Source organism: Lepidothrix coronata, unplaced genomic scaffold, assembly GCF_001604755.1.
Source record: "Lepidothrix coronata isolate B3197 unplaced genomic scaffold, Lepidothrix_coronata-1.0 Scaffold249, whole genome shotgun sequence".
Lineage (NCBI taxonomy): Eukaryota > Metazoa > Chordata > Aves > Passeriformes > Pipridae > Lepidothrix > Lepidothrix coronata.
The window spans coordinates 602,400-619,734 of record NW_016690429.1 but is presented as its reverse complement, the minus strand read 5'-3'; the positions used below and the strand labels follow the sequence as shown (position 1 = coordinate 619,734).

The following is a 17,335-nucleotide window of genomic DNA, read 5'->3' as shown; positions in this document are numbered from 1 at the left end:
AGCTTTATATAAGCTGCTAAGAAGGACAAGGCTGCTGTGTGAGCTGCTGGTAGGGCTGAGCTACTGCAGCCGCTGGCTGGGCGTCAGGCGCCGGGGCATGCCTGGGAATCTGCCCAGGAAGCGCCGTGAAAGAGGAGTTTGTTTTAAGGCTTGACCCTGGCTCTGTGCAACACCCCTGCCCGCCGCCCGCCGTATAAAGCCAGGCTGCCGTCATGCCAGGCGTCTGAGCGAGGCAGCGGGAGCCAGCCGGGACGGGGGATTTGTTTTCCCGGCGGAGCAGCTCATGGCTTCGGTGTTCATGTGCGGGGTGGAGGATCTGCTGTTCAGCGGGAGCCGCTTCGTGTGGACGGTGACGGTGGCAGCGCTTAGACGATGGTACGCGGCCCGGCTGCGGGCGTGCCGGCAAGCCCTGCGAGCGTGGTGTGGCCTCCGGGATGTCTACCAGGTAAAAAAAAAACCACCCTGGTCATCGCCCCAGGTTTTGTTTGGAAAAGCATCGTGGCACCTGACGGGTGCGTGCTCGCCCTCCGGAGCGGTACCTCTGTGCGCACCCCGCCGTGAGGCGGGGACGGGATGGGGTGAAGAGCATCGAGGCAGAGCTGGGAAAGTACTCAGCGTTCCTAACCTGGGTCTGAGCTGATGCTGATGTCCGGTATTGCTGTGCCTGAATTGAGGGTTTGGGAGAGATGTTTTCTGTGCCAAATACGTTTTATAAGTCAGTTTATCTAAAAGTGGGGTTTGGCAGCCAGCTGCCCCCTTGTATCACAGCCCCTCGGAGCCCCTCTTGCTGCTGTCACCATCCTTGCACTAAGATCTGGGGGACAGAGCTCAGCTCTGGCTGTGCTGCCACCGGGCACTGGGAGCACAATGCCCCCCCCCCGCCATGGGAGAGACTGGCTGTAGCTTTTTCTGCTGTGGTTGTGTCACTGAACAGTGGCAGCTTGTAACGTGATAGTCTTTTGCATTGCAAAGTGGTTCTGTCTGGGGGGGCTGCAATGAGTCCTGGAACAGCAGTTGGGGGGCTCCCCTTCCTGCAGGCAGGAAACACAACCCATACTTGCAGTGACTGGTATCCAGTTGCAGTGAGGGTGGTGTCACTCTTCTTGGAGTCTGTTCTTGCTGGCAGTTGTTTATTTCTGTGTGTCTCTATATCTGTCTCACGTGTAAACTAGTGCTGCGTGCTGGGTCCCAGTGTCAGTGTGCGTGTTTGCTACATTACTTGAATGTTTCAAAGCAGCTTCTTCCCTCCTCCTGGTGTGTTGCAATACAGAGAATGACACAGCTCGTAGCAAACAGACACAGCTCTCCAGAAGCATCAAGATTTAACTTCCATGGGAAAGTCATGCTAACAAGACATCTGTGCCTATTTAATCCTGAAGGGATCTGTTGCTATTTAGCTTTAAGGTATGCTCAGGAATGGGAGAACAGCTTTACAGTGACAGAACTGCTTCCAAGTGCTGGAATGCATCTTGGCATTTTGTACAGGTGATGGATGTAAGCACTTTGTGATGTGTCTGACACAGGTGTCACTTGAGGAATATGGATCATGACTAGTTAGGGAATGCAGGAGTAAAGGCATCACTGCTCCTCATTTGCCCATCTTTACTGAGCTGAAGGAATGTGTTGGGATGAAGTCCTGGTGCTCTGCTTTCTCTAGAAATAAAATCTAGCTACACTTGTACTTAATGGGTGTTTATTTTTGGAGTCCATCACATAAAGAGTGTGGAGCTCAGACTGCCTTTGCTCTCCACTGCATCCCCATGGAGGCAAACCCCATCCTTCCAGGGCTGGAATAATGGCTTGGTGAGGACCAGCTCTGACAACAGCTGTATTCAACCTGTTCAGCTGCCATTCTCTGATGGTTGGCTTGAAGTGAAAAGAGATTTTTTTCAAAAACAAAGTGTGACTGTGTCTCTGCCCAAACTTACTGTGTCCTAGTTGCTGTTTGTAGGTTAATCTTGTCTTTGTGAAAGGCATCACTGACTTGTGCATGTGTCCAAAAGTGAAAATGGGTAAAGAGAGGAGGTTGGTCTTTCTGTCATCTTTCCAGGCAGACCTTGAGCCAGGGGAGTGGACAGGGAGTGCCTCTTCCCCTCTCCCCACAGCTTGTTACAGCCAGATTGCTGGGGACATACAGGGACCTGTTGCTCCACACTCACGGCTCCAAGGGTCATCCCCGGGAGATGAAACCCAGCAGGAACAAGGCAACTCTCACATTTTAACATCAGGAATTTCCTAGTGGTAATTTGGGATGTATTAAAGTGAGATGGCTGAAAGAATGCCCTGCAGCTCTTCCTCGCTGGGTTGCATAACACTTGGCTTTTTGTGCTGGAGTCTTGGCTACTCAAACCTCTGGCTGAATCCAGCCAGTGCAGGACTGAGTACACAGCATTAAATGTCACTCAACTGGTTAGATACCAGAGCCCTGCAAGAAGTTGAATCAAATATATTTTTTTCAATTTTTTTTTAGGCACTTTAAGCTGTGGAAACAGCTAGAGATTGTAGCTGAGTGGCCTTTACATACAGGGATGAACTCTGAGCTGTTCTGGGTTACACTTGCTCACCTTGGGCTCAGTGGAGCAATACAGGAGCAAAACATGCAGTGCAGAGATCTCTGTGGGGTTGTTACTCTGAGGAGGTGGATTTTGCAGTGTCTCTGGGACTCAGCTCTAATCTTGGGCATGGGATTGTGTGTCCCATCATTACCATAGATCCTGCATTGTCTTGGGCAGACTGTCTTCCTCCTCTGTGCCCCTGTTCTTTGTATAATGGGTGTAACAGCACTGTCCTACCTGCCAGGGATGTTCTTTGTCCTCTCAGATATTTGCTACAAGTCCTGTACTTAGTGCAGCCACATGAAAGCACCTTTTTGCCCTGTGTTCTTAAAATTGACACCTGGACAGGTGGTTAACCAAGTCCTTTCCCAGCCTGGCTTCTTGAAGACCGCTTATATTTCTGTAACTCCTTGGCATTCCTATTCCAGATGTGAAAAATAACACTGGTTTTATATGCAGGCTCTTCTGACTAAAATTACACTTTTGCCCTCTCTGAGGACTCCTTGGGCTGCACATGGTATAACTGATCAGGAAACAGGGCAGAACTTGGTCACTGAGCTTTACTCATCACATGCAAGCGATGAGCAGGGAAGGGTGAGGTGACAGGTGCTTGTGCTGCCGCTCAGCCCTGGAGACTTCAGATGGCTTTGATCTGAATTTGGAGTTCATGTTGTTTTGTGGGCAAGTGGCTATTTTCGGGTGAGTTGGACACTGCTAGCAGTACTCTGTTTAATCATCAGTACATTACTGTGGTGAAAGGAAAGCCAGCAGAATTCCTTCTCCCCAGGCTGCTACATCTGTTGTTCTGGTGAGTTTGTTGTTTTTTTTTCCTATTTTAAAATATATAAAATACTTCCTAGCCTCATGGGAGATCTGAGTTCAAGTCTCAGCTGGAGAAGCCACTAACACCTTCATGTGTCTGTGCAAGGCTCCCACCTCTGCCTTTTGAAGCCAGCAGGTGCAGAGGTGGTCACGGGGCTGCACCGTCTGGCCAGGGGAGGCTGAAATCCTCTCTGCCAGCATAAAGCCCTTACCTGCCTTAGCAGCTTTAAGTACAGCTAAAACCCACCCCAACATGAACAAACCAGCCTCTGCCAGTCACCTTCTCCTTACCCTTTGTGTTTCTGGCATATATGTGTGGGAAACACCTTCCAAGGTCTTACCTGGTCACTGGTGCAGGGACTTCAGCCCCAGCCCTGCAAGCCAAGCTCAGGTGCTTCCCTGGTCCCTGCTCCAGGGTGCTTGCCATCATCTGTCCCACCTGCCAGAAGAGAACGGATGTCCTGTTTGCCCACAGCCTATTCATCTGGAGGAGCCTGTGAGCCAGAGCACTGCTGGGTGTCCTGTTTCACTCTGAAATAACCCCTGAACCCAAGCAGGGCGAGGGGGCTGTACAGTTTGTGAGTTTATCCTCTGAGAGCTTGGGTTGTGTGCCAGGGAACATTGTCTTGTCCGTGGCAGGGAGCATTTGAAGCCTGTCCTAGAAATAACAGATTCACAGAGACAGCTGATGGAAAAGCTGGCACAAGTCTTCTGTCTAACAGCAGCAAGTTAATATGAGTTATTGGGGCTGTTAGGGCTTGGAAAAAGTCCTGGGTGACAACTCAACATAAAGCCTTCACACAAGGGTTCCCGTTTCCTGCCAGAGAAAGGAGTTTGGGCTGTTTTTTGTTGTGGGGCTGTGGCCTGCAGCTGGGCTTTGGGGGTCATCCCAGAGCCCCTCTTGTTGTCCAAGATGGGACAGCATGGCATTTCTAGGTGTTCTGATGCTCTCCCAAAAGAAAGCTTTCTGCAGGGCTCTCCACATGCTAGTTTTATAGGCCACCTGTCTTAGATTTAATTATAGACCAGTAAAACAAAGTGAAACTTTTATATAAATGAGGTTAATAAACAGTGGCAAAGCCAAAAACTTTGAGGATCGACATCTATCCCGTGTTCAGTCAGCTGTATTACCACTGGCCTGATTTTCATTAGGATGTCAACACTAACAGATCTTGGTGCAAGTCTTCCCCTGAGGTGTCAATGCCAGTTTCCACCTATACATCCCACAGCACAATGATTCCTCATTGTGTTCTAAGCATGAATGAAACTTTGCATCAAAGTCTATATGCAACTAACTCTATAAATTAAAAACTGGTCAAGTGAATGCTTTAGTGTCAGGGTTAAATGTGTGTCAGTCAGTGTGCTCTACACAGAGTGGAAGAGAAACCAGGCAAACTGTCCCCAGATTCCCTGCAGAATACAATGGCATGTTGTGATTGATCTGCTGGATGTGAAATCAAGTATGAGAGCATCTCTGTGACTAAGCAGTTTACAAATAACTGTGATTACCAGTTACACTGGTAATTTGGCTAATAAATTCTGGTGTAAAAGTGTGAACTTTTCGTGTGGGCCTCTGGACAAAGTGCTTTTTAGCCACTGAAAGGTCACTTCCACTGTGTGAAGTGAAAACATTTTGCTGATGAAGCACAATAAATCAGCTTTGTACGTGTGTCTGGCCCATAAGTACCTGGGGTGGAGGAACAAGAGAGGAAGTGGCTGACTTCTGTTTCCTCTGGTGCTAACGTAGTTGGTTTGGATAGTGAGCACCACGTTTCCTCTGCTACCACACCTTAACTTTTCATTATAAAAAATGCTGACATCAAGTCGAGGTGCCTTTTTTCCTTTTCTTTTCACAGTGATAAAAAGCAGTGCTGGAGCAGCGGGGGGGAGGATGGAGTGGGGGCTGCATTGTCAGGGCAGAGCTTTCCTTCTTCCACACCAGGCAGACCTCAGGAGTGATGCTCAGCAGAAAGATCTCTAGCATCCTGATGGATCAGAACTTTCCAAAGGGAGCTTGAAGTCCTTTTTAGAGGACACAGAATATGTGCCTGTGTCCCTCCAACGATTTAAACTTGCGCACTGGGGATTACTGGTTGTCCTGGAAAAGCTTTGCTCTGACTGCTTTCATCCAGATGTTTTCCTTTTCACAGGATCTGATCTAATGCTCTGATGCTGCTCATACGTCACCTGCAGAGCTTTGACTCTGCTAAAACCCCCATCATGTCCAAACAGGACACGTGGAGGTGTCTCTGTGGTTGGGACTTTGGGGGAGCCTCCAGCAGAGCTGAGGAAGGACTGGCTCTGGGCACTGCCTCTTGACAGCTTAGAGTTAATCTTGGCTCTATATGCTTCCAACAGCAGCTTTCCAAAGCTCTCTGCCAGACATATTTTCATCTGAGCTCATGATACAGTGTTTGCTGTTCGAGAGAGTTTATTCAAACAAAATTATGGTTTTTGTACCGCTTCTCCCTCTTCTCTCACAGACAAACTTCACAACCAGACTGTGAACTTCATCTCATTTCCTTCGGGGTGTCACAGTGCCAGTTTCAAACAGTGCCTTCTATTCATGAGCCACTTGGGCCTGTATAAATATTTTTTTTTTTCGATCTGACGCAGCTCACAAATACGTTAGATTTCGAATGTCGCTGGCACCACTTCTCAGAAGCAGAGTCCTGTACAAAGGTATCACTGTATGAGCTTGCCTGGATAAATCTCCAGTTTGGTCTTGTGCAGAGAGGCTGGTGAGCTCTCTCTGACTGGACAAGAACCATGTGAAAGGTAAATTAAGTGTTTCAGGCACATGGTTCATTTTTGTCCTTCTGAGTGTTTAGCTCTGTCACTCCTTTTGCAAGCGCTGTCAGTGCAGTGCTTTGTGATCTTGGATGGACTGTCCATGTGCTTAAAATAACGCTGTGCTATCTTTGTCTCCTCATTTTCTAAAAATCAGGCCATGCTTGTACAGTCTGCATTGCTCTTAAAACCTCTGAGTCATAATTAGTGATTAGTAATTCTACTAATCTTCTGTACAGATGGAGGCCAGTTCATTCTCAGGGACTGCAAAGAGGATAAAGCTATCAGTACTGGAATATATTAGCTTAAATACCCTCCCACACACAAATACACATGTACACTTTTCCCCACTAATTGATCTGTCATTCATTTAAACATGCATCAGTGGTGTATTGGGGAAGGAGATGGGGAGAGTAAGGGTCATCAAAATACTGAGAAGAGCTTGAAATGTGCTGGTTTTAGCCATTAAAAGTCATTATTGAAAGTCCAAGCAACATTAGGATTAAGACTGTGACATTTGTGATTGCTTTTCCAGCTGATGTGGAGTAGGTGCTGTGCTGGTGATGGGTGTCCAAGTGATGGGTGCCCCACTGTGCATTTCCCCACTTGCTGTTGGGCACAGGTGGTGGCAGAGCAGGGAATAGTGATGGTGAAGTCACTGCACACAGCACTTATGCTGTTTTCTGGGCATCCTGGCTTTACCTTTTGTGGGGCTGGTGGTTTTTGGGTAGGGTGAGGTGGGCTGGGCACAGGGTGTGTGGTTTGGAGAAAGCCATGCTTGTTGGTGTCTCATGCAGGCAGCTTACTGGCTTGTGTGTGGGCAAGGGAGGCAAAGGACTAGAGGATGGGAGTTAAGCTGGAAGAGTGGGAGAGAGTAGTGCAAGAATTACGTAGCATGAGAAGCACATGCTGCGTGAGCAAGGAAAGAGAGGGGAGAGACCAAGGAATAAAAAAATAATAAGCCTGACCCCATTCAGATCTGTGTTAAAACCCCCAATACTCCAAACTGAGCACAAACTTGAAAAAGTATGGGAAAGTGAACAGGTAGGAAAAAAAGGCAGCAGAAGTGCAGTGGGAGAGGAGAACTGAGGTTGGAAATAGGTGGGAAAAAGAATGAGGGGAACAGTGTTTCTAGAAAGGTGTGGCTTCCCTAGGCAAGGAGGACCCTGTCATGCTGAGTACGGAGTTGTTTGGCTGCCACTGGACTGGACATGCTTGATTGCCACAGTTGTTTAGGGAAGGCAAGTATGTTGGAGGAGATGAAGCCCATGGGGAATCTGATTGGGCAGGCACACTTAGCAGGTGTGAACGGTGGTGTTTGCTAAGCCATAGGGAAAGTTGCAGTAATTCCTCTCTCATATCAAGCACACTGCATCTGTTCACCTTATCAGAGAGGCTGGGGTGTGCTGCATTTGCTGTAGGGTCGTGTACCCTTTGGTGAGGTTTGGCACTGCCATCCCCAAACCCAGCTTGGAGCTCTTCTGGGGCCTCAGAGTTGCAGGGGCTTCCCCCTGCTCAACTCCCAACAGCTTCCCACCTCCTATGGGTGCACTGTATTTCTTTTAAACTTTTAATTTTTCTCATTTAGACAAGTTTTCTGTACAGCTGAATTACACAGCTCAGGTCTGTGTTTGTTTGGGAGCCCTGGATCCCCTGAGCAGCCGTGCTCTTCTCCTCCAGCTATTCCCCTCCCTGTGGTTATCCCAGCAGGGCAGAAGTTGGCACCACCCAGGTAACCTTCACGTCATTTCTCTAAGGAAACATGACTCACTGTCTGTTTTCCATCTTATTTTTGGGGCTTTAGAGTCTGTGTTTTGGAGACAAATGCAAGTTTGTTGCTCTGAAATCGTCTCCCAAAACTGTCTGGGCTGCCACCCCTTAGGTTGCTGGTGCAGTCTGGACCAGCTGGCTGGACCTGACCTGGCACCCTCCTGCCTGATGTGGGGCCAGCTAATGTTTTTTTTATGAAACCTGTGATATTGCTTGGAAAGCTTTTGTAGTCTCATGACTATGAGAATGTTGGCTTTTACAAAGTAACTTCGGGGAAAAAAGACAACTCTCTGTCTGCAGCTATTTAAAAGGTGGATATTTGATCAGAGCTAGTTCTTCTGAATTAAACAAGGAGAGTGAGACACCTCTGGCATCTCACTGCATCCCAGGTGTCTGGGGTAACTGGGGAAAGTTGCTCTCTGGAGGTGTCTGGGTTGATGGTAATTCAGAAAGGCAGCCCCAGGTGAGGGGATCTGGGATGACACACTGTGTGATCAGGTGGACCAGCCCTGCTTCTCTCCCCAGCAGGGTTGGGAAGGCTCTTAGTGCTCTGCAGCTTCGTGGAGCCCCTTGTTGGCCTCAAACACTCAGTACGCAGAGCCTCCTTTCTGGGGAACTTTATTTGGACCAAGAGGGCTTGGAACCTCTAAGAAGTAGGAGCTGTGCCTCTGAAGTGTTGCTTTCAAAAGTTTGACCTTGAGGTTCTTGCTTTCCATTCTGATACAAGCAAATTAGTTTGTTCCAGGTGTTGAACTTATTTTTTTCTATTAAAACAGATCCCTGGATTATAAAAGTTGGGGTGGAAAGGTCTTCATAGTCTGTCCTCTCTGTTCATAGTGACTACTCAGCTAGGAGCATAAATAACTGAATAAGAGCATCCAACTGAACAAAAGATATTGTTCTTGCTCTCAGGTGAGGTTGTTTTGGTGCTCCTGTGCTCTGTTGATGTTCTGTGATGCTCTCCCAACCCATGTTGGATGCTGTGGTCCTGGAGTGGGTTGTTCTGTTGGCATCAGTTTTCCTACTGTAATTCATGTGGCCAGAGGATGTGAGTCAGTGGTGTTATTTAAAACCTTGGGTACCCGTCCTAACAGCGCATAAAAGGAAATTAATGATCCTGAGCTGTGCTTGTGAAAGAGGAACAGATTTGTATTTTAGGTTTTGAAGCAGCTGCATGTAGTAGTGTAGATGTGAGATCGAGTGCCTCTTGTGTACCAGGCTTGTGGGTCACATTGGAGCTCTGGAGGTTGCAGCCTCCTGGATTTGGGTGCACAGTTCTCTGTTCTTTCTGTCTGCAGTGAAAGCAGTGTTACATAGTTGTTTGCCTGGCACAATTACACAGTTAGTGCTGCTGTGTCAGAGCCCGGAGGTGTGTGAAGCCTTGCGGGTTGATGTGTCAGAGGAGAAGAAATCAGGGAGACGAAGTGCAGCTCGGTGTTCTGCACACAGAGAACAGCCTGCAAAGGGAGCAGCAGAACAGCAGGTAGATGACTTGCTCTTGCATCTCTACCAGTAGCAAAGTGCACTCGTGGAGCCCAGCCCTGACCCCAGAATAAATTCAGATTGATGGCCAAGGGCATAAACTGTGTCTGCACTCCTGGTTCCCTCTCCAGAGGGCAGCACCCACATCAGAGACAGCAAAACCATGCTTTGGATAGGAGTTTGGGGGAAATCCAGTGAAACGCTGTACCTGGGGGTGTCTGTTGCAGGGAGGGTCTGTGGAGGTGTGTGTGTGAAGTGAGGGTGGATGTGCTGAGAAGACAAGCTCTGGTTATCTCCATTCCTGTATCCCTTCAGATGGGTCAGAGAGGCTCCTGCTGCCGCAGGGCTCAGCCTTGCTCCAAGGGATTGAAAGCGGGAGTGACTTGAAGTTCTCATTGTGCTAAATTTTAACGAAAAGGCCCCTTCTGTCTCCTGGAAGAGTGGAGTGGAAGAGCTGGAGGAGTGATGGCAGCCCCCAGTGAGCACAGAGCTGTTGGTGTGGGGCTCCTCGGCTGTGTGCTGGGGTGCAGGGGCTGGCAGGGACCAAGGTGTCACTGCCTCAGGACTGGCATCTGTGATGTGCCTTCAGTTGATAGCTGCTGGTTTTTAACTTGGTTTTGTTTCACCATAAAGGGGTTAATATTACAAAGGAAAAAAACCCGCAATTGTAACGCTTTCTCAACTCGCCTCCATTTTTAACAATCACATTTCAACCCCTTGTGTCCCTTGACTCACAGTGGAAGGGCTTTTGTTTCTGAATCTGTAATCAAAGCAACAAATGCGAAGGTCACTTCCTTCAAATTATATGGCAACGGAAGAAGCCCGGGATCGTGTCTCCCTTCTTCCCCCAGCTTGAATGTACAGAAAACATGAAGGCTTAGCACATGCACGCTGTGAGTACTTCTTGAGTTTCTTCAGTCCTTTTAAACCAGCAGGGTGTGTGACGTGGAGGTAAGAGGCTATATTTTAATTTTTGATGTTTAGCAGTGGCGGATAATGTTGTTTAGTGTTGTTCAAGTGTGCCCCCGAGTTAAACATTGTGCAGAACTCGGAGCTGTGAGCGCAGGAGAACCGGCAGCCAGAAAGCAGCACGGAGCAAAGAGAGTTTGTTTTGGGGTACTTGGGTGGTACAGGCTGAAACCTTTCTGCTTGCTCTTCTCTTTGCCTTGAAGGATCACTCCATAAAAATTTATTTTGCACTCTATTGTGGAGATAAGGGGCTGTTTGTTTATCCCAGCATTTACAGCTGCTTTTTCCTGCCTTTGTTGTAAGTGCTGCCTTGGCTGCTTTAGGAAAGGGCTACATCCATGCTGGATTCTGGTAACTTTGCTGTAGCTGGAGAGCAGGTCTATAACTTCTTGTTATAGAGAACCTCTTTTCAGAGATTACTCTTATAGGCTGCTCTGAGATATGACTTAACCCGGACAAAGCACAGATTCATGAGTCCCAAGAAAAGGCAGTCGGAGCCTGGTACAGTAACTCCTTTCAGCATGCAACTATTAAATGTCTCCTCAGAAGGTCCCCACCCCTCTCACCCCCCAAAAAAGCCTTGTGAAGAGGTTGGCTGGAGGTGCAGCAGTGTAACGGCTGCTGAGAAAGAGTCTGTGATCCAAGACACTTGTTTTGCTTTAAAAGTGGAGTGTGGAGCCTCCCAGATCAGCCCCCCTGAGTGCCTGGCAAGGTGCTGGCACTGGGCTTGCTTTTTCCTCACTGCACAGAAGCCCTGCTCCCTGCCTGCTCCAGCCCACTGCCTGCTATTTTGACTTCTTACAGAAGGCTCAGGATTTTTAAAGTTATAGATTCAAAGGCAATGCAGGTGGACTTGAGCTATAGCCTTTTTTAAAATTATTTTTCATCTCCTTCTCATCTAATGTCTTTTCAAGATTGGCATCTCGGTTTCCTGAAGGTCTGCTGCCAAGCGTGAGTGGCTGGAAAAGGCCAGGAGTAGGATAAGCACAAGCCTGGAGAGGATGGCAGATATTTGGTCAGAGCTTGCTTTGCCTGTGTCTCCTGCCTCGGGAACCTTCCCTCAAAAACCCAACCCAGGGGGGATGAGCTGGAGGTGGTGTAGGGGGGTACAGAGGAACATCCTGTGAGAAGCCACCAGAGATGGGGGAAATCTTCGGGGTTCAGGAGAGGCAAAGAGGCATCAAGGGTAGGATGCAGGTCTCTAGAGATGGGAAACCCCTCTATAAGGGTGTTTTTTAGTTTTCTGTAACTATTCCCATTACAGGGAAAGCAGAGTTTGTTCAGGTGGGTCAGGGATGGCTTCTGGGGTGGGGTAAAACACAGAAAAAGTTGCCAGAAGCTCTACGCAGAATATCTCCTGAGATTCATGTTGTAGAGACTTAAGCAAAGAAGGAGGAGCTTCTTAACTGCTTTGCCTCCTGGCTGAGGAGTGAAGGTCAGAACAGGTCATGGGAGGGCAGATGTCCAGTCCTGCCCCACGGTGGGCACTGCTCGTCCAGGGACAGAGGATGCTGCTGCCTCCACACAGTGTCCTTCCCCAGGCTGCCAGTGCATTTGTTCTGTCAGAGAACATCAGGAAAGCTCTCTGATCCCACAGGATCTTTTTTTCCTCTGAATTCCCAGGAGATTGCACTGGAACAAAACATCACCATGGGCTTGTGTGCGGTAATGACCTGCCTGCAGTGTCTCAGCACTGCTGGTGATAAGTATGTCTCCACCAGACACAAATTTATTAGCTGTGTTCTGCCAAGGAAAGCAGATGTTGGATTTCATTGACTTGATATTTGTACTGATTGTTTCCTATTAATTTTCCTCCTTTTTTTTTTTTTGTAGCTTTAGAGTTGCCTGCCTTTTCCTTTCTTGTTGTTGTTTTAAATACATTGCAAAGTGATAGGAATGGTACATTAATACTTGTGAAATGTTCGAGAAACACTTCAGTTTTCAGCATGAGACACCTTTAAGGAGAATACTCATGCAGCAAGGGGACTGTTCCTTCAAGAGGGTGGCTAACCTCTCCCCCTCTGTCAGAGGGACTCAGCATCTGTGATAACACTGCCAGTGAGATCCTGTGGCCTTTGGCACTGTCAGGAGAGGTGAAATGCTGCCTGAATGCTGATTGTCAGCTGGGAAGTCTGGGGCCAGCATAGCCAGGGAAGGCTTTTCTGCAGCATTTTGTCCCTCTGCCTCCTGCCATGGGAGCCAGTGCTGCCTGTGCACTTGAGTGTGCACAGGTCATGGGTGAACATCTCCTGCAGCCCCACATGGGCTGGAGCAACAGCAAGTACAGGAAACAACCATGGGTAGCATCAGGAAGAGCATCTACCCTGCAACATTTCCTTGTGGGGAGGAGAGGGGTGAGTTTTTTACATTGCATGCTCCTGGTAGAGAGCAGGAAGCAGCAACTCTCCTGCTTATATTTTGCTCTTGGCAAAGGGCTTTATCTCCTGGCTGGAATATTGGATTTATCATTTAGAGGATGATTGAATTAATTGATCCCCTGGATTTTAATTTATCACTGCTCTTTAGTTTTAGGGTTTTTTTACTGCAATGTGCTCGTCATTATTTCTGAGAACTTTGGGAGAGGAGGAGGAGATTTAGAGCTGCACGACCTGCTCCGATGAGTGGGATCTTTCTGATGACCACAAGAGGTTGTGTCTGTCATCCTGTACAAACCATCAATAGAGAAAATTAAGTCCCTTAGATTTGCCATCCCCTGCAATGAGGAAATAATAGAATAAATGGGGAAAAGCAGAACTGCATGGAAAGTGTGCTGGCACTTGGCCCTGCGAAGCCAGAGTGCCTGCGGTGAGGGAGAGCACTTGAGCTGTTTGTTTGCCAGACTTTTTCACTGGCTCAGCTGGTGGGGCTTACATGAAAGTCAGTTGATGCTCTGCAGGAGCCAGTTTTTTCATCATATCTCCAGTTCACATGGCTATTTTAGGAAGGTGCCATGCAACCCGGGGAGCCTCTCAGCCCCCTGTTCCAGACACTGTGTTTTATCTCTCTCTGCCAAACTTCAGCAGAGCCAACATTTCCATGTAAAGCATCATCAAATGGGCATCAAAGTGCAAAACTTGCACTTAAGATGAGGCAGGCTGGAGAGAAATAAAACATCGTTTCTGTACGTGTCATTCAGTCATCTGTCCCTGCCTGGCTGGTCCTGAGAAAGAACACCAAGGCTGGGAATGGCTCTGTACAGTCCCTGCAATTGCTGTGGGTAAAGCAGGGATGGGAATGTGAAGAGCCAGGGTGGGCTCTGCAGCACTTTGGAATGATGAGGGTGGCACTTGGAGTCACGCTGGTGAGGTGCAATAGAATGGGCCTGGGTTGAGAGTGACCTTAAAGATCATCCAGGTCCAACCCCCCTGCCACAGGCAGGGACACCTTTTGACCGGGTTGCTGGGTTGCTTAGAGCTCCATCCAACCTGGCCTTGAACAGTTCCAGGAATGGGGCATCCACAACTTCTTTGGGCAATCGTGCCATAGCACAAAGGGTGAAAGATGTAGCCAGCCACTTCAGTGCATCGCTGGCTATTTAACATTAAGCAGATACTGGCTTCTGTTAAAGGTTAATAGTAAGATAACAAATGATTTAAGGCAAAATCTTGACCCTATTAAAATTAATGGCAAAATTAATTGACTACACTGAAGCCAGGATTTCCTTATTACTTAAAGATTAGGAAGGAGAGGCAGTATGTCTGGAGACATGGTCTGTCCCTGTAAAGCTGGTAGAAGCTCTGCCATTATCATCACAGTGGGTTTATTGTGTCTCTGTGCCTTGGCAGGAACCCACTGGCTGCCTGGGCTGGTGTGAGCAGAGACTGGGAAAACCTGAGTTTTTGGGCCCTGAGTGACTTATGGTGTTTTGCAGGAGGTGTTGTGAGTCCAGGACACTGCAAGGGGAGGGCAGCCATGCAGAAGAGGCATCACTTGGGAGCTCTTGCAATGCACCCCTCTCTGTCAAAGGAGGTGGTGGAGAGGCACACAGTGGGGTGGGATGGGGGTGTGTTTCCCAGATCTTCACCTGTGGGAGAGGGGAGCATTTCTAATCCTCATCTGTTTCCCCCTGAGCACCTCCCACCCTGGGACACTGGGTGACAGGCACCTACATTGGTCAAGGAGGACCTGTGGGCTGCAGACAGGCTCCACAAAATGTGCATCATGGTGTTTTTGGAAACCTTTGCAGATCCTTTAAAAAGCTTCCTTAGAAATGCTGGTATAAACCCAAACTTCTGTTTGTTATTTTTCTGCTTGTTCCTTAAAGTTTTGAGCGATTCCAAGTGCTGGAATATGATGAAGCTTTGCTCTCCCAACAGACACACCAGGAAACTCTGAGGTCATTTAAACCATTATAACTTTTTCCCTCTTCCCCCCAGCTGCATGCAGGCCCCTTCCTTCCAGAAGGAAAAGCGAAGGTTTTTATTTTCTTGAGATGTGCCTAGTTAGGGCAAGCTCCATGCTGGAATACATTCTTGCATCTGATTTCATATTTTGATCAGGCCATGCACATTCAGGGGCCAGACCTAAGCTAGCTGGTTGTACCAAAGTCAGTGAAGCAATGCTTATCTGAGGCAGCTGAGGAGCTGATCCTAAACACCTTCAGGACCAAAGGAAAAAACCCACCTAAATGCCAGTGAAAATCTGAAGTCAGTGTAGGGGCTTCAGTATTAAGCTTTGAAATCTCTTATAGGCTTATGATTTACAGAAGAGAGGTTTGGATAAAAAAACAAAGCCCTGACAGGAAATTACTGGTGATGCTTTATAGGTGGTTAACTGCAGCTCAGGCTGGGATTTGGAGATGAAATCCTTTAAAGTTTCAGGTTGTTCTCTGGGCTCATGCACCTGCAAAGCAGGTGCTGCTGCTTCCGAGTCACCGGCCAAAAGCAGGATGGAAGAATTTTGGGACCCCCTCATGGCACAGGCTTTGTGGAGGCTGGGTCAATGTGGCCAATGGGACAGCATTGCCTCCAGTGAGTGGGAATATTGCTCTTTGGCTTTTTGTTATCTACAGGATTTTCTTCAGCGCTCTGACTGGTTGAGCCACAGTGTTGTGCCTGTTTCAGGAACAAATGAGCCAATTTTTATAAGCTATGTACTAATGATGCACCACAATCCAATTTCTCACTTTTAAAACTGCAGTTTTAAGGCTGTGTGCTGGCCATTTATTTAGTCAGAATGGTTCCCCTTTCTCTCTCATCAGTGCAGGTGGTTTTTCCAGCCTGTAAAATACTTTCTGGAGCTACTCACCTGCCAGCGAAGTTTAATTTCTCGTGGTTACCCTACCAGGAGCTTATGGAAATAACATGCATAGTTCAGTGCAGCTGGGACTGAATCCCTGATGTCACACTCAGATGTTTCCAGGCAGAGCCCTTTGGGTGTTCAGGAGCAGCACCCGAGTCTGAACAAAAGGGTTTCTCTTGGGAGGAAGGGAAGAGGAGAACTGGGTGAAAAGGTTTACTCCTTCCAAAAGACTTGTCATGGAATTCAGGGTGTTAAAGGTGTGAAGCCTTGCTGGATGGTGGAGGTTGGTTTTAAATCTTCTGGTGACGAGTATTTAGGTGGATGCAGGGCCCTGGCACAACCACCCTGTCCCTGGGCAGGTCGCACCCATCACTGCAACTTGGGCTGCTGAGCCCAAATCGTGGCATGTCCCCAGTTGGGAACAGCTGGGAGGCATGGACAGACCTCTGAGCATTTCAGTGGTAGAAATAGTTCCCAGTTTTGTCTTAATTATGTGCAGCTTATGTATAATCCTTCCTTCTTTGTCCAAAGAGTTGTGAGAGTTTGGGGGTTTTGTTTTTTGTTTTTTTGTTGTTTTTCTTTGGCTTTCCCTGGGAATGAAGACTCCAGACCTTCTTAGAACAAAAAAGGCTTAAAAATAGAAGTCAGTGACAGATATGGCCAAGCGACTTCTCTGTAGTTTGCCCAGTTCTGGGAGGAGAAATCTGGCCTGGAGGGAAAAGCAACACATTGGAGGGTTTGCTTCTGACTTGAACCCTTCATGATTCCCATTCCTAAGCTGCCCTTCAGGAGATGTGTTATTCTGACAGCTTTTTTTTTTTGGCTCAAGTTTTTTTTTGAGATTTCCTGTTTACACCCTGTCTAATTACTCTTTTCTTTTTTTTATTTTTTCCCTAACTGGATGACACACATGGATGTCTAAAAATATTGCATGTAACAACCAGCTTCGAATAGGGAGGATGTTTCTGTCCAAGAGAAATAGCATAAATATCCTGCATATGGTTTTTTTCCCAAATAAACATTCAGGCTCAGGATATCGTAGGGAATTGGTTTAAGTAGCCAAGTAGTAGTTTTTTTCTCTCTGCCTTGTTGATTTCTTTTTCTTTTTAAAGGATGGATGTTTTAGAAAATCCACCTCGATGATTTTAGATGGAGGATTTCTTATTTTTTGTCACAAAAAATGGAGGGCAAAATGTTGCTTCTTCCAGCTATATGAAACCTTTATGGTAATGTTAATTTGCAGTGTAGAATCACAGTCTCAGCCTATGCTTTAATTTCCACACATGGATATTCTGAGAATTGTGTGTTTCTTTTCCTTCACTATCTGCCTTTTTTACTGAAGATTTGGGTAAATCAGATTCTTGCTGATAGCCCACTGCCTGTGAGTTAGGAGAGCTGCAGTATTCTGATGTAACTACTTCTGCATTGGACAGTGTTTGTCTCCTTTCCAGTCCTCTCCATTTTTGAGTTTTTATTGCTTACTTGTGTGCAGAGCACGAAAGTGACTTTGGGAAGCAATTTAAGTACCCAGTATCCAGTATGATTTTGCCAAAAATAGGGCTCTGTAATGCCTCTGCTAATTTCATACTGGGAATGAGATGAGATACAGGGATGCTTCATGAATTTTGTGCTGCTACTTCTTTTACTGGATAATTGCTTAAGTATTAGCAAAGCTTTTACAAATAAATTGTAGGAAGACCGATTTA

General features: G+C 47.3%; 1 protein-coding gene across 2 annotated transcripts in view; it reads left to right on the top strand.

The window, feature by feature from the left end:
- Positions 1 to 283: 283 nt before the first annotated feature.
- The window catches only part of FRMD4B (FERM domain containing 4B), an 82,028-nt gene continuing 64,976 nt past the window's right edge, over positions 284 to 17,335 (top strand). The window contains exon 1 of one of the 2 annotated variants that reach the window (XM_017835154.1): positions 284 to 445. In XM_017835154.1, coding sequence (XP_017690643.1) covers positions 284 to 445 — 162 coding nt within the window. Of the gene's footprint in view, positions 446 to 10,315; positions 10,371 to 17,335 lie in introns of those variants that run through there. The other variant, XM_017835155.1, reaches the window with a different exon arrangement.